Genomic DNA, 23452 nt, shown 5'->3' on the forward strand with positions numbered 1-23452 from the left:
CTTGAAAGGGGGGAGTTTATTACTGAGAGCGGGGAGTTTATTACTGAGAGCAGTAGCACACCAGATGTCATTCCACTATTGGACAAAGAGAGATTTGGCGTAGACCTGCTCCGCAGCTGGAATCATGAAAGGGAACTGGGGAGGGGGGAGAGAAAGATAACTGAGCAGACGGCACAGCCAAGGGTAAAGAGAAGGTGATGGACAGCAGACACCATCCCAACAATAAATGGTGTTCTAAGCTAGTAGGAGACGTGAAAGCATATCCTGCCTTGTCTATCGTCTTAGAACCATCACTGAAGAAGACAGTAGCACCATGGAACTCTCCAAGGATGGAATGTACACGACCCCGGAAGACCATAGGGGCAACAGAAACCTTAGGACCCTGGAATAGGCAGGTCCTAATCTGTGTTTTAGGCACCATGCAAGTGGGGAAGGGGAGGGGGGGAATACATGGGGCACATTCCAGTGAGTGGAGATGGAGATCCTGCCTAAGTGAAGTGAGACACATTCCAACTGGCAATGCCAACCGTGTGTGGTTATCATGAGGGAGACATCCATCATTTCCAAAGAGGACAGGGTACACGGGATGCTCACAGAATCAGCGAATGGAGATTGCGTAAGAAACCAGAAGTTGGTTCCATAATATTTGTATAGGGGGAATCCCCACTTCCGGCGAGGAAACTGTCAAGGGACTAGTGCGGAAGGCACCAACTGCCAGACAAACCCCACAATGGGTCAAGTATTTTCAGAGTGAAAGGAGCCACTGAGCCACAAACCTGACTACTGTATTCTAGTGTGGAAAAGACCAGAGCAAAGATGGAGAAGAGTAAATAGTGTGCACCCCAAGATGTGTGAGGGAGGAGGCAGAGAGCATTAAGCTTCCGCACGCATGTAGTGTTCAGGTGGTGAATATGGGGCAGCCACATCAGCTTTTATCAAAAATAAGGCCCAAGAAACAGGACTGTGCTACAACATAAAGAAGCTGTTCATCTAAATAAAGTTCTGGATCGTGGTGTACTGTGGATTGATGACAAAAATGCACAACTCGTGTTTTGGAGGGAGAGAACTGGAAGCCATGGGAGACAGCCCATGCAGAGGCCATTGGATGGCACCTTGGAGCCAGTGCTCAGCAGATGCTACCCAGTGGGAGCTGCACCAGATGCAAAAATCTGTCAACATACAACACCGAAGTAAGGCCCAACAGAGGTGACAAGCCAATTGATCGGAATGAGGAAGAGTGTGACACTTAACACAGAGTACTGTGGGATACTATTCTCCTGAATCCGAGGAGTGCTGAGTTAAGTGCCAACTTGAACCCAGAAGAGCCACTGGGATAAAAACACGTGGATAAAAATTGGAAGGAGGCCGTGAAAGCCCCAGTCATGAATAGTAACTAAAATGTGATGGTGCCAGGCCATGTTGTATGGCTTATGTAGGTCAATGAAGACCATAACAAGGTGCTGGCAGTTAGTAAAAGGTTGACAGGTTGATGTTTCCAACTTGAGTAAATGGTCAGTTGGAGATCATCCTTCCCGGAAGTCGCACTGATACTGGGGCACAAGGCCCTGAGACTCGAGTACCCAACATAATTGGAAAATAACCATCCCCTCGAGCTGTTCACAAAGTACATTCATCAGGCTAATTGGGAAGTAGCTGTTGAGAGACGTTGGGTTCTTCCCCTATACTGTCTCGCCACTGTGAGGGGAAAACACCCAGGAGCCAAATGAACTTTAAGATCCTGACTAGATGTTGCCTCTCTGTAACGTCCAAGTATTGGACCATCTGGTTTAGGATGGAATCTGGGCATGGGGCTGAGTCATTTGAAGACTTAAGCACCTATAAGAATTCCCATTCAGTGACGGTTTCACTGTATGGTTCAACTTGGTGAAGGATGAAACAGAGGGTGTCTGTTTAACGCGGTGTTTCTGCCAGAGAAAGGTAGCAGGATAGGAGGAGAACACTGATGCTGTCACAAAGCATGTTGCGAGGTGTTCTGCAAGGACCAATAGATCAGTACACAGAGCACCTCGGAGAATAAGACCCTGGTCAGTTGACTGGCGCTGATGGCCCAGAAGGCTAAAAAGCTTGGGCCAAACCTGCAATGAAGAGGCATATGACCCTAGGGAAGAAACATAGTGTTCCCAGCATTCCTTTTCACTCTGCTTAATAAGGTGGTGAGCCTTAGCATGGAGACACTTGAAAGTGAGAGAGTTGGTCTGTGAAGAGTGTTGTTTAAATCGCTGCAGCGCCAGTCGGCAGTCCTTGACAGAGATTGCTACGACCTTGGTCCACCACAGTACTAGTAGATGACGAGGGGGACCTGTGGATTGGAGACAGCAGTGCCAGCAGCATGAAGAATAATGGCAGAGACATTCTGCACGACCACATCAATGCAGTTCGAGAGAGAGGTGTCAAAGTGCACAGCAGATGTATATAAAGGCTAATTGGCCCTGCCCCTGCCCTGCAGGTGCCGAAGAAGGGGAGCACTTCTTCAGCTGGGGTGGGGTAGTGGCTCCTGGAGGGGAGGGCGTGTGGCAACTGCTCGGGAGGGGGATGGTGCTGGGGTAAGGAAGAGGTAGGAGGGGAAAGCATGTTACAGAGGCACAAGCTAAAGAAAGTGACACTGGATGGAGTCTGTCACATTTCTGGCAAGCCTCAGCATAAGATAGGTGATCTAGGGACTTGCACTTTTGGATCTTCTTTTCTCTCTTGTAAGCTGGGCAATCTGGTGAGTGAGGAGAGAGGCGATCATGACAATCGACACACATAGGTGGCGGAACACAGGGGCTTCACTCATGGAGTCTGTGTCCATAGCCACCACACAGAGGGTCTGTCGTACAGCAGGAAGATATATTCCCGAAATGTAAGCACCAATAGCATCTCATGGGTGGTGGGACGAAGAGCTTCATTTCACATCTGTAGCACGAAACCCTGACCTTCTCTAGGAGACTGTCTCCCTCAAAAGCCAGAGTGAAGGTGCTGGTATCGGTGCAGTTGTTTACAACCGTTCTGTACACATCAAACAAAATTAATGCTGTGTCGTTCCAGATTAGTCCAGAGTTCCTCATCAGTCTGCAGGATGAGATCACCCCTGAAAAATCACTCTCTGGACAATATTCAGAGACTGGTGAGGGGTAACAGACACTGAGACATTGCCAAGACACTCACAAGCACGAAGAACTGCAGATTGGGCAGTAGAAGAGGCCTTGATCAACAGGGAGTCTGACCGCATCTTACTGAGAGACTCCACTTCACCAAACTTGTCCTCAATATTCTCCACAAAAAATAATAGCTTTGTGACTGTGAATGTGTCCCCATCCATCCTAGTACAGACAAGGTAGCGGAGAAAGTGTTTCACCCCCTGCTGGATCATTCGAAGCAGTATTCAATGATCCTTTACCATTTGAAGAGACGAGTGTTTGAGAACGGTCAGATTTTTGCAGCTTGATACGCATCATGCACCAAGCATCCACCTTGATACCATCCACTCGTTAGTGCAAGTTCCGATGCTCAGGAAGACAAGCAACCAGTCCTTGGCATACATGGAGACAACAGCTCAGGTATCAGCAGTGTGATCCTTGTGTTGTCAGGAGGTTCAGCCACATGGGTACATAACAGCTCCACCACACGGGCTAGCTACATGTGCTGGTGACCTAGCAGAATGGAGGGTGGCTACCGTGGGAAAGTAAGGGGCAGAGAGGAATCTACGCCTTAGATGCTAGGGAGGGAGTTCTTCCCCAAATGGCTCACACTAAAATCAGAAAATTTATAAGCGGAGATCAAATCCCAAGTGGGAACCTAAATGCCAAACACGATAAAAGAGAAGAGGCAGAAGGAACAAAACTGCATGCAATACAGGGAAGTAGGTGGATAGCCAGGTTGACATAAATCCGAACACCGAGAGAGGGGAAGGAGGGGACAGCTGGAAGGAGTCATGATAGGGAGGGAGCAGTACAGTGAAGGAAATGCAGTCAGGGAAGGAAGAACGGGCTTTGATAGTTTTGGGCCCATTGTGCCCCATCACGAACTCGTGAAAGAACCATGAGTCTCCTGGGGGATTGCTGTGTTAGTCTACGCTCACACCTAAAGCTCTAGATGTCAGACACTCAGATCAGTACCAAACACTGTGTGTCAATAGAGCACCAAGCAAAACACCGATTTAGTTCATGCTGTGTGCTGTCATCCAGTAGAAGATGTGTAAATGGTAATTAAAAGTAACACCAGAACTACGGAGTACAGGTAAAACCGTACCTGTGAGATCTCCTCTGGTAGGTGAATTGGTAGAGCACCAGATCGTTGTACTGAAAGTCACAAGTTTGAAACCCACTGATGGCGATATTTTTAACAGATTACGCATTAAATTGGTATATGAGAGAACATTTTCCTGCCATGTAAAAGGACGTTTCAGAATTTGTAGCAGTGTTCTTTTGGCAGTCTGTTTTTGCTTCATTAGTTGAAAGCAGATAAACTGTAGTGTACATTTGTATACACGAGACCACACCTATCTATACAAATGTACTTTATAGGTTTGCTACTTTCAACTAACAAAGTGAAAGCAGACTCCCAAAAGAACATTGCTACAAAGTCCTAAATGTCCTTTTAAATGGCGGAAAAATGTCCTCCCATATAACAATTTCATACATAACCTGTTAAAAACAAAAAATTACCATAAGTGGGTTTCAAACTCGGGACCTTTAGCATAACAATCTGATGCTCTATCAACTCACCTACCAGACATCTTCACATTCAGAGCTCACAGATGTCGTTTGCCTATACACCATAGTTCTGGTGTTACTTTTAATTAACGTTTACGCATCTTCTACTGGCCGACAGCACATAGCACAAACTAAATCGGTGTTTTGGTTCACACTCTATTGACACACAATGTTTGGTACCTGTCTGAGTGTCTGACAACTGGAGGTTTGGGTGTCAATAGGTTAAGGTCACCTCCAACTAGTATTGCATGATCTGGGTATATACATGCTACTGACAACAGGCCAATAAAAACATCTAACAATTAACTCAGTTTCAATAGACCCGTTATATGCAACCCAATAACTTCACCGTCATATCAATTTCAACTTCAACAGAGAGAATATTTTTGTCAACTGCACTGAAGACTCTCCCTCTTCTGGAGTCTGATCTGTCCTTCTGATAAATATACCAAGACTCACTAAACATCTCAAAGCTTTCTACTTCAGGTTTTAGCTAGCTCTCGATCCTAAAAATAATCAGAGCATGAGAACTTTCCTAGAGGGCAGTAAATTTGGAAACTTTGTCACAAATACTTCACCAATTTGCTGGTAAAATTTTGACAGTCTAAGTGTCTTTACTCTGAATGCGGTCTGATGCCCCTGTCTGCATATCGACTGGCAAGTATTCATTACAGTACCTCAAACTACTTCCCAGCCTCTATTTTTATTTTATTTTTTTCAAACAAAGAAAAGATAAGAAAAACATGCACGTAACATAGCTGATGTAGGCTCGGTTGCAGGTAGAGCAGATGGCGGGGTTCAGTTCATTGGTAGAATACTGAAAAATTACAAGTCTATAAAAAAGAATGTTTACAGTACACGCATAAGGCCCATCCTAGAATATTTCTCAGTTTTATGTAACAGAGACTGCTGAATGTGTACAAAGAAGGACAGCGTGAATGGTCACAGTTTTGTCTGACCCACTGAAGGGTGCCACAGAAGTGTTGAAAATGTCAACTGCCACACACCTGACAAAATACGCCAACCATCGTGTGAGTACTTACAAAATTTCAAGAACCAGTATTAAGTGAAGAATCTAGGAATAAACTACAACCCTCTGTGTGCTGCTGCTACTGTAGGGACTGCAAAGACAAGATTAGACTAATTAGAGAATCCACAAAGGCATTTAAGAAATTGCTTTCCTGCACTGCATACAAGAATGTAACAGAGAGACAACCTAATATGTGAAATATCTTCTGTCATACACTTGTCAGTGGTTTCAAGATTATGGATGCAGAGGAAGAGCAAATTTTCTAATTTGCCTCATAGAATATGATAATTTGTACATATTAGTAATGCTTCCCTTTTCCATCTCTTTTCACAGATAGTGTGCTGCTCACCATGTTGTTTAGCACTCTAAGATACCAATAATCACCACCACCACCACCACCACCACCACCACCACCACCACCACAATTACTAGAAAGCTCATCCCCACATGAAACCCCATATTCCCCTTTAAGGGTTTGAGAGTTATGATGTATATGTATGTTTTCACTGTAGCTGACATTCTGATACAATTATCATGTTAATTTGGCATTGACACGACTGAGTTCATTGCCTCATAGCTTAAACGGGACAGGTTGTATCACACAGATAAATTTACCCCACATTACTTTCATAACACTATACTATCCCATTTGCACAACTTATATGCACCCTCTTGTTCTTATCCACTCTGTTTCGTCATTGATAATAACATTATCTTAAGGAAACTCACCTGAGAGACAACTATAATACACACCAAGCACTGTATCACCCAATCTCTTTCTTACCTACTGCACAATCCTCACTTCCAAGCTCTCAGTTTCAGACACGGTCTGCTGAAATACACCAATAAGTCAAAACATTACGACCACTGCGACACGGGATGACGCCTGGTGGCACTGCAGGACACGGTGCGGCAACACAAGCATGTAAGCACAGCAGACACGGGTTGGGGATCACCCTAGCGAAAATATGGGCTGCAAATGGGGAAAATTCATTGATATAAGCGAGTCTGACAAAGAGCAGATTATTATTAAGCAGAGCCTGTAAATGAGTATCTCAAAAACGGCGAAGCTGCTTAAATGTTCACATGTTACTGTCGTGAGCATCTACGGAAAGATGTGTGAGGACAGTAAAACTACCATTAGGCTCTAAATGGCTGGACATCCATGACTCTTCACAGTATGTGGTGTTTGGAGGTTTTTCTGCTCTGTAAAATAGGCTAGATGGTGATGTGTGATAGCTCTGCTGAAAGAGCATTATGCCGGCACATGCAAAAGTGTTTTGAAGCTCGCTGTTCATCATATGCTGTTGAACGTGGTGGTCCGCAGCAGACCACCCCTGTGTGTTCACATGTTGACCAAACGACATACCAATTAGACTTGCAATGGCACAGAACCATTGGGATTCAACTGTAGATCAGTGGAAAGGTATCAGCTCTTCTTGTGAATCACATTTTTGCTACAGTATGTCGATGGTCGTCTCCACAACCGCCATCATCAAGGTGAACAGCAGCTCGAAACGTTCAGCGCAACATGGTAGGCTGCTGGGAGCACTATTATGCAATGGGAGACATTCTCTTGTGCTTCCATGGGATATGTGGCAGTAATTGAAGAGACACTGACAGCTGCAAACCACCTGCCTCCCTTCATGCTTGATGTCTTCCCTGACGGCAATGTCATCTTTAACACTAGGAGGACCAGCGCTAGCAAAACTACCTGGAAGGATCGGTACCGGTCAGTTTCACCAATGATGTTTATCTTTCTTTCTTTTTAGTTTAACTTGTTTAATTAATTCAGTATGGTGTCTTTAAATGTTGCTAGTGTATTTTGATCACACTACTAATGTGTTATGCTGAAATTTTTGTATAGAACGCGTAATTAATTAAAGAAAAAAAAGAATGAGAGTAAAGAATACAGCTTAAATACAATATTCACTGAAACTAAACTATATTACTAAACTTACAAATCCAAATAAACGTATCATTATAAAATAGCATTTTTTTTCTCTCTATGACTTGTTTTCAATTAAAACCCCCAAACAGGTCATAAACATACATTTATTAGGAAATCAGAGAAAGACTGTCATAAACTGTGGAAAAACACTTCCAAGGCATGGATCACATGTGAATTTCTTGCAGTGCACACACAGATGTTTAGTTTTGTTTGAACTTCTGCATCCTCCTAGCTGGTAGGTCTTCCACACTGGTTGTTGTTGTGGTCTTCAGTCCTGAGACTGGTTTGATGCAGCTCTCCATGCTACTCTATCCTGTGCAAGCCTCTTCATCTCCAAATAACTACTGCAACCTACACCTTCTGAATCTGCTTAGTTAATTCATACCTTGGTCTCCCTCTACGATTTTTACCCTCCATGCTTCCCTCCAGTACTAAATTGGTGATTCCTCTATGCCTCAGTATGTGTACTAACAACTGATCCCTTCTTCTAGTCATTTTGTGCCACAAATTCCTCTTCCCCCCAAGTTTATTCAGTACCTCCTCAGAAGTTACGTGATCTAGCCATCTAATCTTCAGCATTCTTCTGTAGGTCCACATTTTGAAAGCTTCTATTCTGTTCATGTCTACACTGTTTATCGTCCATGTTTCACCTCCATACATGGCTACACTCCCTACAAATACTTTCAGAAAATACTTCCCAACACTTATTTCCATACTCAATGTTAACAAATTTCTCTTCTTCAGAAACGCTTTTCTTGCCATAACCAGTTTACATTGTATATCCTCTCTACTTTGAGCATAATCAGTTATTTTGGTCCCCAAATAGCAAAACTCATTTACTATTTTTAGTGTCTCATTTCCTAATCTAATTATCTCAGCATCAGGTGATTTTAATTTGACTACATACCATTGCCTAATTTTGATTTATTTAATGTTCATCTTATATCCTCCTTTCATCACACTGTCCATTCCGTTTCGCTGCTCTTCAAGGTCCTTTGCTGTCTCTGACAGAATAACAATGTCGACGGTAAATTTCAAAGTTTTTATTTCTTCTCCATGGATTTCAATTCCTACTCTAAATTTTACTTTTGTTTCCTTTACCACTTGCTCAATAAAAAGATTGAATAACATCAGGGATAGATACAATCCTGTTTCACTCCCTTCCAAAGCACTGCTTCCCTTTCATGACCCCCCACCCCCCAACTCTTTATAACTGCCATCTAGTTTCTGTACATATTGTAAATAGCCACCTTCAGAATTGGAAAGAGAGTATTCCAGTCAACATTGTCAAAAGCTTTCTCAAGTCTACAAATGTCAGAAATGTAAGTTTGCCTTTCCTTAACCTGTCTTCTAAGGTAAGTTGTAGGGTCTGTATTGCCTCGTGTGTTACAACATTTCTAAGGAATCCAAACTGATCTTCCCCAAGTCTGCTTCTACCAGTTTTTCCATTTGTTTGCAACCATGACTTATTAAATTGATAGTTCGATAATTTTCACACTTGTCAATGCCTGGTGTCTTTGGAATTGCAATTTTTATATTCTTCTTGAAGTCTGAAAGTATTCCGCCTGTCTCATACATCTTGCTCACCAGATGGAAGAGTTTTGTCATGGCTGGCTCTCCGCACTGGTACCTTACTTATTTCAGTAGTCACAGTGAATGTATGAACAGGCTCTTTCCTTGGTTATACAAAGAAAGACAAGAGTTCTGCCAATCTAGACAGAAGCATTCGCAAAGTAATTTTTTCTCCTGTTGCCTTTCCATAAAGGATCTGTGCGCTGATTCCAACAAGGACGAGCACGTAGAAAAACTGTGCCTAGGCCATGTATGGCAGCTATGCTGGACAGTGTACAGATGAGACATCGGGTCCAGAATATTAGTTCCATATTTTATGGAATTGCAGAAGCTAATCTGACTGAAAACGCTGACGCACCATAATAACGAAGGGCGCTAAACTTCCACACAGCACCACACATTGCCACAGCACAGCAATTAAAGTATGTCCACTGTTCCACTAAATAAAATAAAACAATAAAAACAGGGAACAAGATCACAACGATGAAGTAAAGTATACTAAGCAGATGTAAAAATCCATTATTAAACCTTTTACAGACATGAACCCTAAAAAACATCACAATGGTCAAAATGACCAACTGCCATATTTTAAGGGAACATTTTGGTAATCCGTACAACTTTTGTAATGGATATTTGTCTTTTAACGAAATTATAAACCACCAAAGTACATTAAAAGCCAAGAAATACAAGCCCCGTAAATTAAAACTCTTGGTATTTATTAATTATTAAACAACACTAACCGTCAGATTGACCTGTAATGTCCTCCTAGTATTGAGCAATATAATGTCCATGTCTCTGAGCCAGAACCAAGCTACAGTGGTTTGTGGAGCATCATAGTAGGCCCTAAACTCACGATGTCTTGGTGACAAAATTTGCCTGATGTAAATCCTATGGAACCCACCTGGTTTGCTACCGGTTGCCATCATGCAAGTCAGCGGCCCATTATTTACACAAATTACATGATATGTGCATAGACATCTAAGGCTACATCCATCCACAATCCTACCAACTGCCTGTTGGATTCCTCATACGCATAATCAATGGCATATTTTGTTCCAATGACAGACAAGCAAGCTATTAAGCAGATGATCATGATGTTTGGGCTTATCAATGACTATCCATTGTTACATTCCCTTTTTTCATTTCCTCTTATTGTGAATCCTGGGAGATTTTTCTGCCAAGACCAGTAACAATGATTTGATCCAACCCTTTCTCATTTTCCAGGTTGAAGGATATCCTGGTTATAAAATCTAGAGTTTGTAAAATATTTTGCTTGTTGTGTGTGTTGTTAACAATCAATTGACCACATCTTAAAGGATACCACGCTGTTGTTCTGCCACGAGAGGTACCATCAGGAAACATCATGAGCACCTCTGCTGCTTGCCAGTGGCCACAACTCGGAGCCCTAATAAATAATGCTGGCCGCCAGATACCAGCAGTTCATCTCACTCCATGGATTCTAGCACAATTACACTTATGGACGGATTATCAAAGACAACTTGGCTATTCTCTAAACTCCCAATGAGGTGGATACTTGGATTTATTGTGCATTTCCACAGTGGACTCTGACAGTGGACCAGACATTAATCATTGGCTGATATTACAAGTCCAGTCAGTATGAGGTAAGTGATTATCAGAGACAATTGTGAATGTGTGAATTTCTCCAGTCAAGATGTAATTGGGTCATCCCATGTCAATTCAACCAATTTGAGAAAATGTTCCATCTGATAGTCTCAGATTTGGCTGAAATTTAGCACACCAATGCTGCCAAGTGTGGAACACTCATGTACAAAATTTTAAGTTCCCCTGCCAATTAGTTCCAGAATTATGACTTGTGAAAGAAGGTGGCGTGCCCCGGAAATTGCAACCTGCATCTGGCAATCTATCTTCAGACCCAACTTCAGGTCTTAATAACTTTGGAACTATTCCAAACAGTCCAGTGAAATTTTTACAACCCAGTAACATCCACTTAGAGAACACACTCTATGAATCAAAACACCAACAACATATATCTGAAGGAAAATAAAAAATTCCAAAATGCGATTAAAAATATGTAATACGTTAAGAGGTACATATTTTAGGTGCCCTCTATGCCAAATATAATTCACTCAAAAAGGGTATAAATTTTTTTTTTTTGGTAAGCTTAATGTGGCCTAAACACACACAGAACTCATCTTGCCCATATCAGTCACAAAAACTGAGTTACATGCACACAAAAATACAAAAATTTAAAAAATTACCCGAAAAACATGGATTTTCGAAGTGTGGTAGCACAAAAGGGACAAGTGATATCCAAGCCAAATTTCTAACATTGCATAAGTAGACCATAATATAATATGTGGTAAAATTTCAACTTGTTATCGCAATGCATTTGTGAACCATAAAAGTTGACAGAGATGTATTTGGTTACGTTTCTTTTAACACGATTTAGCAAGTAATAGTGATGATGCAGACAGCTTGTTTCAAATAAAGCTGCAGCAATTGTTGGAAACCATTAAGCAACAGAAAGTTACACAATGGTAGTTTTCAGGGACAGGATGAGTCATTGTGAGGCAGGAACAACAAAGGAAACAAGGAACAATTACGGATCACTCATGTTTTTAAGATTCTAGTTCAGACTGGGCAGTACTGTTGTGGAAAGTCAGTATGGAGGCAGAAGAGTGTACTAGTGGTGCTTTTGTTCAAACAAGTTGCAGTATTGGTAGAGCACAAGCATTTGAATGTCGTAAAACAACATATGGAACAAAATGTGGCATTCGCTTTGTACTGTATGATCTGGATGAATCGGACCAAGATTTGTTGCTGTGGAGATCTGGGATACACCCTGTGGGCACAAGAAATACAGTTACAGGAAACTTTGTGTTTGTTATCATCATATGAAAGTGTTTCTGGATAAGTATTCTTTCCTACAAAAAAGTTGATTTGATCCATTTCGGATTCATAAGAAGACAGTGAAGTGTAGCCGCAGAGAAATTGATATAAAATCAGTATTGAAAGTGAATCAGTGCATGGGACTTAACATGAAACCAGGACAAAAGTTATGTTCCAGGTGTGTTAAACTGCTAAAAAATGAATATTCTGATAATTTACATGACAGTGATGAAGAGTATCAGCCACCTACAACCACAGCACATGAGCAGTTAAATACTTCAGTGACTGCTCTTGGTTTGTCTCCCATGAAGAGACACAAAGTTGGGAAAAGAGACAGGCCCAGCCAGCTATGGTAGAAGAAAACTACAAGAAGCTCAAATGGAATTAAAACACAAAATAGCTGACACACTAAAGGTGGAAGAGGAAGAACTATCTGCTCCAAAGGAACAGAAATCATGCCAGAAATGCTCTCATTTGGACAAAATCGTGCATGATTTGAAAGAAAAATGTGCCATATCCACGTACCAGAAAAAAGTAGCTATTCTTACCCTTGCACCTTCCAGCTGGTCTATTGACTACACTGCAAAGGAATTCAATGCTTCTACATATATGGTAAAGCAAGCTAGGAAAATAAAAGCAACCCAAGGAGTGCTTCCTCAGGGTAAGTAATTGAGTTCAGTATTAAAGGTGCTAGTGTCAGAGTTTCATGAAAATAATGACTACAGCCGAATAATGGCTGGGAAAAAAAGACTATGTAACGGTGAAAATGGGAAATGTACGTGTACAGATGCAAAAAAGACTGTTGCTCTGCAACATATCAGAACTATATGTAGAATTCAAGGAAAAGTATCCCAATACCAAAGTAGGTTTATCATGTTTTTTCAATCTTCGGCCAAAATGGGTTGTGCCTGTAAGTGCAAGGGGCACACACAATGTTTGTGTATGAGAGACCCATCAAAATGCTAAGCTAATGTTCGCTGCTAAAAAGGATTCTGGTCTGGATTACAAAGGTGCAATGAAGCTGCTAGTGTGTGACATCGGTTCCTACCAGTGAATGATACACAGGTGTGAAAAGTGTCCTGGTAAGACAAATCTTGCAGAACACATGAATAACAAATTGTATGGTGAACTCTTTATGGATGACGATGAACTTGTTTCTTATAAACAATGGACACACACGGATCGCACAAGTCTCGAAACAAAGCCAAGTACAGTGGAAGATTTGTTGAAATGTGTTGTCGAAAAATGGACAAACTGACCACACACGGCTTCACAGCAACAGCACAATCGGCTTATCTCCAGTTTTGTAAGGATAATTTGAAACAAGATGAAATTATAGTAATACTAGACTTTTCAGAAAATTATCCATTTATAGTTCAACATGCCATCCAAGTATATCATTGGGACAACAGTCAAGCAACTCTCCAGCCATTTGCGATTTACTATAGAGGTGAATCAGGTGATGTGTGTGTCATGAACCTGTGCATTTTTAGTGACTGTTTAATTCATGATGCCATTGCAGTTCATGCCTCCATTCGCACTGTCATAGCATATGTTAAAAAACAAGCTGCCTCACATACATTTTGCGAAATACTTCAGTGATGGGGCAGCTAGTCAGTACAAAAACTGTAAAAAATCTCAAAAATTTATGCACGCATTACCATTGCTAAAAGCAGACTAGAACACGTCAAAACTGTTGCAGGCACAAGGAACCATCAACACTTGTCTCCAGCGGACTCTGACAATGTGCAGATGAGCAGACTGTCCGGTTTTAACTATAGCTTCATGCACAACATGTGTCTTCACAGTGTGTCTGACTCAGGATTCAGAAGCAAAAGCAGCAACATACAACCAGGTTGCTTTGTTATTGCTGTTTATGATGACAAATGGTACTTAGGATGTGATGCAGAGTGCTATGAAGAAGGTGACGTATTTGTGAACTTCATGGCACCAGCAGGACCAGCAAGATCATTTCATTGGCCACATTTGGCAGACAGGTGTTGGATTCCTTTTTAACATATTCTTATGACAGTTCCAGTTCCTACCACAGTGTCAGGAAGACAGTACAATTTGCCACTCAATGTACAGAGTACAGTAGCTAAAGTGTGGGAGAACTTCTGTTCGAAGCACAATCGACTAGTTTTTAGCAGTTAAAGTGTAGTAAACATTAATGATAGGTTGTGTTAATCTGTCTATATGTTGTTGCTTAGTGGGAGAGGATAAGAAGAGGCAGAACAGTTTACGATATGTTTTTACAAAATTGTGTTGTGGAACAATGGCCACATCACCAAATACATCTGTCAACTTCCATTGTACACAAATGTCTTGCAATAACATGCTGAAATTTTGAGATATATATCATTATGGTCTACTTATGCAGTGCGTGAAATTTGGCTTGGATACCACCTCTCCCTTTTGCGCTACATTTCGAAAATCCATGCTTTTCACGTAATTTTTAAAATTTTTGTATTTTCGTGTGCATGTAACTCAGTTTTTGTGACTGATATGGGCAAGATGAGTTCTGTGTGTGTTTAGGCCACTTAAGCTTACCACAAAAAATGTATACCCTTTTTCAGTGAATTATATTTGGCAAAGAGGGCACCTACAATATGTACCTTTTAACGTATTACATTTTTTAATCGCATTTTGGAATTTATCATTTTCCCTCAGAAATATTTTGTTTGTGTTTTGATTCATGGAGTGTGTTCTCTAAATGGATGTAACTGGGTTGTAAAAATTTCACTGGACTGTTTGGAATAGTTCCAAAGTTATTAAGACCTGAAGTTGGGTCTGAAGATAGATTGCCAGATGCGGGTTGCAATTTCCAGGTCACGCCACCTTCTTTCAGAAGTCATAATTCTGGAACTAACTGGCAGGGGAAACTAATACTTTGTACACGAGTGTTCCACACATGGTAGAATTAGTGTACTGAATTTCAGACAAATCTGAGACTATGAGCTAGAGCCCCTGGTTGAACTGACATGGAATGACCCAATTGCGTAACTAGAAAACTGGCTGCATGGTCATTCAAAAGCCACAATGCAACTTATAAGTTTCTTGCTTTCAGAACACATTACCATTGATCCACACTATATCTCAAGAAGTACGAGGAACGTTACCAGCAACAAATCACACTCTTGCAAAAACAGCATCAGGAGCAGTTTAATATTTTACTAGCATTCCTGCAACAGCAACAGCTAATAGAAGTGATCCCCGCAAGTTTGTCCATCCCCTCAACAGTACCATTACCGTCAATCACATTCTTTCTGGCATATAAATGGAATGGGAAAGTTATGAAAAACACCTATGTCAGCACTCACAAGCTCAAAACTTTCTTTTGCTTGATTGGTCTGCCTTAGAAATCCATCAGCTCTTATGGCAGCTGTCTTTGTTCACTGATATGGTAGCTCTAACTTATGACATTTGTTATCTCTTGCATGCTAAAACGCATGTTTTGGCTTCCTACTTGCAAGTCCATTATTGCCACAAGAAAGCAAATTAATCCTATTATGTGTGATTGTCAGAAGTCCTATGCAGAGTCTTTCATTCAAGATGCGGTTGTCACATTCGCTCTTGAACCACAAACTTTCTTACTCCTTCTTAGCAGAAGTCCTCCACATTATTTCTGCTTCGATACAGCACACACTGCCAGCTTGCAGTTACAAGAGGGTCTTCATGTTCGTAAAGTTGCTGGCATTCAAATGCCATCGCAAGACACGAGTCCCCAGCGACAACTGTTTTCTTCCTTTACAGCCAACAAGCTCGACCCACTGTCTGGGGACATCCTCTACAGGAACTAAGTAACCATCATCATAGTTACAGACACTGAGATGTATATCCAATTTATCAGATTGTTTCCAGGCCCATCACAAATCACAATGCACGTACCACATCTAAAGGTGTCTGTGCTGTGGAAAACATTGTCAGATTGCAGAAGTTTGGAAAAGTGAACCACAAGGTCATAATTTCTGTACACCAATGGACATCCACACAATTACAGCAGCAATGCATCTAGATCAGACGTCTCCACGCATCTTTCTGCAGCTTGAAATAAAGAAGCAGCATATGCATTTCGGGACTGATACATATGCTGCTGTGTCTCTCATTAATCTCTAGACATATAAGAGGCTCAGTTGCCTAATATTACAGAAGTCACCTCATAAGTTCATTGCCTATAAGAAACAAACCATAATCATTGCAAACAGAGTCATAGCAAAACATCCAACACTCTCTGGACCCAATAGTTGTCAAGAATTCAGTAGCTGCAAATATCTTTCAGCTAGACACTCAGTCTGGCACCTGCCTCACTCGCAGTTAATTTTGTGTTGTCATTCCACTTGAAACTGCTTTTGTGTGTCTACTCACAGATATTTTATGGAAGCAACTACTTCTAACGATTGTTCTAAAAACATGTAACTGTACAATAATGGGTCTTTCAGTGTTTGTAGACGTGATACATTACATTTGTTTATGTTAGGAGTCAATCGCCAATCCCTCGCCAGGCACCGATCCTCTGCAGGTCTTCCTGCATTTTGCTACAACCTTCTAGAACTGAAATTTCTCTGTATACAACAGCATCATCTACAAAAAAGCCTCTTAGAACTTCTGACATTATTTACTACACCATTTATATATACAGTGAAATGTAATAGTCCTACTACATTCTGCTTGGGGCACACCTGAAGGTACTTTTATGCCTGAAGATTTTTCTCCATTGAGAATGCTATGTTGTGTTCTGTTTGCTAGAAGCTCTTCAATCCAATCACACAGTTGGTCTGATATTCGGTACACTAGTATTTTTTTTCCATTAGGCAGCAGTGCTTAACTGTATCGAATGCCTTCCAGAAGTCAAGGAACACAACATCTACCTGGGCACTAGTATCTAATGCTTTCTGGGTTTCATGTAAGAATAGAGTAAGCTCGGTTTCACACGACTGTTGTTTTTGGACCCTATGTTGACTCTTACAGAGGAGATTTCAAAGTCATAAATAATAAAATATTTGTATGGAGTGTAGCCATGTATGGAAGTGAAATGTGGACAATAAATAGTTTAGAAAAAAAGAAGAGAATAGAAGCTTTCAAAATGTGGTGCTACAGAAGAATGCTGAAGATTAGATGGGTAGATCACATAACTAATGAGGTATTGAATAGAATTGAAGAGAAATTTGTGGCACAACTTGACTAGAAGAAGGGATCGGTTGGTAGGGCATATTCTGAGGCATCAAAGGATCACCAATTTAATATTGGAGGGCAGCGTGGAGGGTAAAAATCATAGAGGGAGACCAAGAGATGAATACACTAACCAGATTCAAAAGGATGTAGGTTGCAGTAGGTACTGGGAGATGAAGAAGCTCGTACAGGATAGAGTAGCATGCAGAACTGCATCAAAACAGTCTCTGGACTGAAGACAACAACAACAAAACAAAGTCAGAGATATAGGCCCTCAGTTTTGTGCATCTGTTCGGTGTTTTGTGAATCTGTTCAGCGACCCTTCTTGAAAACAGAAATTATCTGCATCTTTCCCCAATTGTTAGGACTGCTTTGCTCCTCCAGAGAACTAGGGTACAGCACTGTTAGAAGATAAGCAACTTCTTTTGCATTCTCTATAGAGAATCACATTGCTATCCCATCAGGTCCGGTGGTCTTTCCTCCGTTCAGCAATTATAGTTGCTTTTGTGACCCATGGTAATTTATCTTAATATGTGTCACTTTGTCATTTCTGTAATGATTTAAAGGAGAAACTACAGTGCAACTTCCTCTGTGAAACTGTTTTGGAAAAACACATATAGTGTTTTGACCGTTTCTGTGTCATCCTCCATTTCAATGTAATTATGGTCACAGAGTACCTGGACAGATAACTTTGATTGGTTTACTGATTTAACATCAAACCAAAACTTCCTAGAATTTTATATCAGTCAGTAGCAATAATTTTACTTCGAAATTCGTTGAATGCTGGGTCCATGGCTCTCCTTACCGTAATTTAGGCTTTGTTTAGTTTATCTTTGTCTGTGAAGCTTTCTTTGTGTTTAAATTTGCAATGAGGCTCTCTTTAGTGAATGTCTCGTATAAAAATTACTTTGAGTAGAAAGTTAGAGAACTAATGTCTTACACCTCCCAGCAACAAACAGACCTGAACTTTTCCAGTGAGTTAACACAGAGGAAGGCATCAGTGATCATAAGTCTGTGATAGCATTAATGACTACGGGTGTTGTGGAAGTGCTGTTGAGAAAGGTGGAAAATAATTTTGATTAGCAAGAGTGACAGAATACGCATTTACAAAGTATCTCAGTAACCAACATCAAAAACTCTGTGCTGATGGGATGAATTCGTGGAGCACTTTCGGATAAAATTCAAAATCATCATTTAATATACCTTAAACAATTACGTTTCAAGCAAGTGCTTGTAGGATGGGAAAAACTCACTGCCATTTAATAGCCTTATTGGAAAGTTGCTATGGAAACAAAGAGAGCACCTGATTTAAGAGAAGTCGAAACCTTGCTGACAAACAAAGTCTAAAAGAAGCGACAATCAGTGCAACAAGAGAATCATTCAATGACATTAAAAGTAAAATTTTGGCAATCGATCTGATTACATCTTAATAAATTTTGGTTTTATGTAAAATCAGTAAGCAGATTAATATCATTTATTCACTCACCTGGCGACCATACCTGAAGTTGGTCTTCTGGGTATGTTTCACAACAGAAGATCGTAGTGTGGTCCCTCCTCTCAACCATCACACAAATGCCAAAATGGCAGATATCAAGATAAGTGATCATGGAACAATGCAACTACAATCACTTAGTACTTGAAAGGCATCTGGATCAGATGAGGTACCCAAAAGATTCTATAACAGATTATGTGAAAGAAATTACTCCCTTAATAGCAGCAGTCTGTTGTAGGTTGGGGAGCAACAGAAGGTATCTAGCAACTGAAGAAAGTGCACGTCATTCCAGTTTTCAAGAAGGATCACAGGGCAGATGCACATAATTACAGACCTGTATCACTGACACCAATCTGTTCTAAATTATGGAACATGTTTTAAGTTCATGTATTATGATGTTTTTGAACTGTAAAAATCTCAATTGTAAAAATCAACAGGGATTCCAGAGACAGAGGTCTTATGAAATACATCACTCTGTTCACCTTTGGGAATCAAGGTATTGTATCTATTGGCACTCAGGGTGATGCAATGTTCCTTGACTTCAGGAAGGCACATTTGAGACAATTCTACAGTGTCATTTAGTAAGAAAAATATGTGCTTCTGAGTACCAAACCAGATTTGTGACTGGATTGCAGACTTCCTTTAAGAAAGGACTCAACAGAATGGAATTCATGGGTGTTCAGTTGATTTCCAAAATACCTTAAAGTGGAATGACCACATAAAACAAAGTCGCAAAAACAGACGTCAAACTGAGATTCATAAGAAGAATCTTAGAGAAATGTAAGTAATTCTTGAAAGACGTGGCTTACCAAACACTTGTCTCCCGATTCTTGATTATTTCTCATCAGTCTGGGACCCTTACCAGATTGGATTAATAGCAGAGACAGACAAGACCCAACAAATAGCAGCATGTTTTGTCACGGTATTGCTCAGTCAGTGTGAGATTGATATGAAAATACTCAACAAACTCCAGTGGCAGAAGCTACAAGAGAAGCGTTGTTCATCAGAGAGGTTTGCTATTGAGATTCTGAGAGAGCATCTTCAGTAAAGAGTCAGATAACATACTGCTTCCTCCCACCTACAACTCAAAACATGACCACAACAAGAGAATTCAAGAAATTAAAGCTAAAACAGGATTTACTGACTATTGTTCTTTCCATATGCCATTCACAAGTGGAACGGGAAAGGTATGATTGGATAGTGGTACCAGAAATATCCTCCGCCACATAGCATCATGTGCTTTGCAAAGTATAGTTACATGTTAGGTATATTAACAATTTCAAAAAGATACTTTACCTCGCATGTAATAGACAACAAAAGTGACATGCTTCACATAAACTGTTACTGCTCGCTTTGTTGCTGAATAAATATTTATTTTAGCTACATGCCTCAACAATAGTGTTACAAAACGGTGCTTCTTAAGTCCTGAGTATTTATTTATTGCTTACAACTAACCTAACACTTCTAAATTTTCTTGCAGATTTTCAAATACATTCGTTCAGTGGTTTGTAAAGCATGTTTGAAAATGTATACGTATTCGACAAGCCGACCACCGTCACACGATTACGCTGTTTCATTTTAGGTACCAATTGTTTTAACTGACAAATTTACATACAGTTCAACATAAAACCATTCTGACGTGGTTAAGGAAAAATGTATCAACACAAATATGTACTTATAATCAGGTTTGGGCCGCTACTTACGTAATATAGTGTATGCCGCATTTTACGCACACCGGATTTGGTTGAAAGTATCTCTCACTGTGTGAACGACGGCAACATTGCGTGTTTAAGTATCCTGCATATTCTCACTTCTTGTTACCTTACGGGATAGTGTACATTCAATTTAAAAAAAAAATATATATATATAGGTATTTGGCGGACGTGAATAGTTTGAATATCTTGTAAATTAGATACACACACAGCTCCCAGGAAGCTCGTTACTGGTCTCTGGATCCTTGCAAGCATTATCTGGTGATACTTAATGCTTCAATGTGCTGATAATAAAACTCAGTATTAACTGTACTGAAATTTATACAACTACAATCACAAACACAATAATTGATTTCGTGATGACACTGCCTCCTCGCATAACGTTTTTGATGGAATCTACATACTACGATTAGTGACGAATAAAAATCAAGCGTCTACAAAATGGCTATTCACTAACTTTAAAAGTCTTTATCGCGACGAACATCACCCCAAGCCATGACATATATCATGTCGGTCACATCTAAATAACGTTCAACACGAATCGTTAACACAGTCATGACAGCGAAGTTATTTGGCCTCACCTGTCACCTGCTTCTAGAGTATTTAGTAATTTCGTGTCCAACTGAAACAATCTATAGTTTTCCACTGCCTCGCTGCGGGAAGCGAAGTTCAGAATCTGTGTTACAGGAAGCAACTCACTTTCTTCCAACTTCGCATGATGTATCACCGTCCTAATTTCATCTATTGTCCTCTCGTACCTGGAAGAATATAGTGTAAGGACTATTTGTCATACACAAAACAATGTAACAAAAAACTGATGACCTATAAATAAATACTCCAATACCTGGCAGTTTCAGCCATAACACAAACACACGTAAACACTGCACTTTACACTTCGCGCCAAATATTGTCAAAGCAACGCAGTCGCTCAGATATAAAACCTCAAGCGATAGAAGCTCCAAGCACTGGAAACTTGCAAATGCATCACCTCTCCAAGCATCGTGACAAACAACTCACCTGAGAAACACAATACAAGCACACTGGAATGCCAGCTGGCTTAACAGTATTGTATTTATTGGCCATAAGCGTACACCATATAGTGTGCACGTACACAGAAGATGACATCGATCGCACTTTTTAATGCTAAATGGTGGATAATGAAAATAAATAAAAAGAACCTTACAAAAAATATACAGGTACTGACAGAGAATTGCTGTTATAATAACAATTACCTAGTTACATGTTCCATGTATCATTTTGCATGATAGATCGTAATAATATGGAACGAGTCATTATACATTCAAATTACAAATTAATTTGTGCATATAGTTACATTCTGAACATTTCAAAGTTTTTTTCGTTACGAAAACAAAAAAGATGTGCAGATGTGAGTTAGTAATTCCTACCCACCACCTTCTACGCATTACAGCAATATAAATTCATCTATGGAATAGAAGGAGTTGTTAAGGAGAAACTGTCTCAATTTTTATTTATTTATTTATTTATTTCTTACACCGTGGATCCAACTGTGACAATTTCACATGGATGTAGTGTGTGTCAATTTTTACATTGTCAATGACAAGTACTAGTACACTATGTTTACAGGTAAAGAATATAAAGTTACTTAACCACTACAATGATCCATAACACAATATAATGGAATGAGAATCCTTAGACCTACAGATTACAGGTATAAAACAAAGTAAATTAAACCTAAAAGGTCATATAACCCAGACTGTTAAATATAAGCAGTTAACACTAAAAGAGTTACATATGTGACAAGAATTCGTTTTCAAAGTTTGCGTTACTGTCTGTCAGACATTTTATATCACTGAGAGAGTTATCAAAAAAAAAAAATTGCAGCAATTTGCACTCCTTCTGTGCTGAAGACAACCTTAATGTTGAGTAATTAATGCCGTTTTTCCATCTGATATTGTAATTGTGTATGACGTTCTTATTTTGGGACTGCAGTTGATTATTTACAACTTCATGAGGGAAAAAATGTATTGTGAAGTACTATTCAGAATGCACGTCGCCTTAAACAGATATTTACAAAATGATCATAGGTGAGCACCATACATTATTCTTACAGCACGTTTCTTCACAAAAGACTTTCTTTCTTAAATATGAGTTACCCCAGAATATTATCCCATATGATGTTACTGAATAAAATATGTAAAATATCTCAACTTTCTGATTTGTCTTTCCTGACGATTTGCAATCTCCTCACAAATGATCAGGGTAGTAAGTATTATATTCAAATTTTTTGTTTTATACTTTCTGACATGTTCCACACCCACGAGAATCATCTAATTTTTTGGGTCTAAGGTACGAAAACTGAATCTAAACTAATCTAACTTCAAATGATTTTTAACTACGTTGTTTTAGGAGTTCCAAAATGTGCTTTTCCCAGCTTAAATTCTATCATTGTGGACACCTAAGAACTTTGAAGTTTCCACTCTATTTATTATGTGCTACATTTATCATTTGAATAGTACCTGTTGATGTACAGAACTGAATATGTTGTGGCTTTTTGAAATTGGGGTATTACCATTCACAGAAAACTAGTCAATGATACTTTTTAGAACTTTATTTGCCATTTCTTCTGTTTCTGTATATATGATTATAATGCTAATGTCATCTGCAAAAAGAACGAATTATGCTTGTTGCATCTAAGATGGAAGATCATTTACATATGTAACGAACAATAGCAGACCTAAGATTAAGACTTAGGAAACCCTATATGTGATTTCTCCCCAGTCAGAATTATGTCCTTGGACTACATTGGTGAATTACTATGCACAACTTTCTTCATTCTCTTGTTTAGATACGACATTATCCACTAGTAGGCTACACCATCAATCATTAATATCAAACTTCAATTTATTTAGGGAAATATTGTGATTCACACTGTGTCAAATGTCTTAGATAGGTCATAGA

At 39.9% G+C, this 23452-nt stretch overlaps 1 protein-coding gene across 4 annotated transcripts in view; it reads right to left on the minus strand.

The window, feature by feature from the left end:
- Positions 1–21432, minus strand: part of LOC126416643 (sister chromatid cohesion protein DCC1) — a 108490-nt gene extending 87058 nt beyond the window's left edge. Inside the window, exons 1-2 of one of the 4 annotated variants that reach the window (XM_050084432.1) lie at positions 21357–21431; positions 21094–21270 (exon numbers count right to left, since the gene is read on the minus strand). In XM_050084432.1, the coding sequence (XP_049940389.1) occupies positions 21094–21270; positions 21357–21373 (194 nt within the window). In that variant the 5' untranslated portion in view covers positions 21374–21431. Of the gene's footprint in view, positions 1–18794; positions 18928–21093; positions 21271–21356 lie in introns of those variants that run through there. The other 3 variants (XM_050084436.1, XM_050084433.1, XM_050084435.1) reach the window with 3 other exon arrangements.
- Between the last annotated feature and the right edge of the window lie 2020 nt (positions 21433–23452).

This window comes from Schistocerca serialis, chromosome 8 (genome assembly GCF_023864345.2).
Source record: "Schistocerca serialis cubense isolate TAMUIC-IGC-003099 chromosome 8, iqSchSeri2.2, whole genome shotgun sequence".
In the NCBI taxonomy this organism is placed as follows: Eukaryota; Metazoa; Arthropoda; class Insecta; order Orthoptera; family Acrididae; genus Schistocerca; species Schistocerca serialis.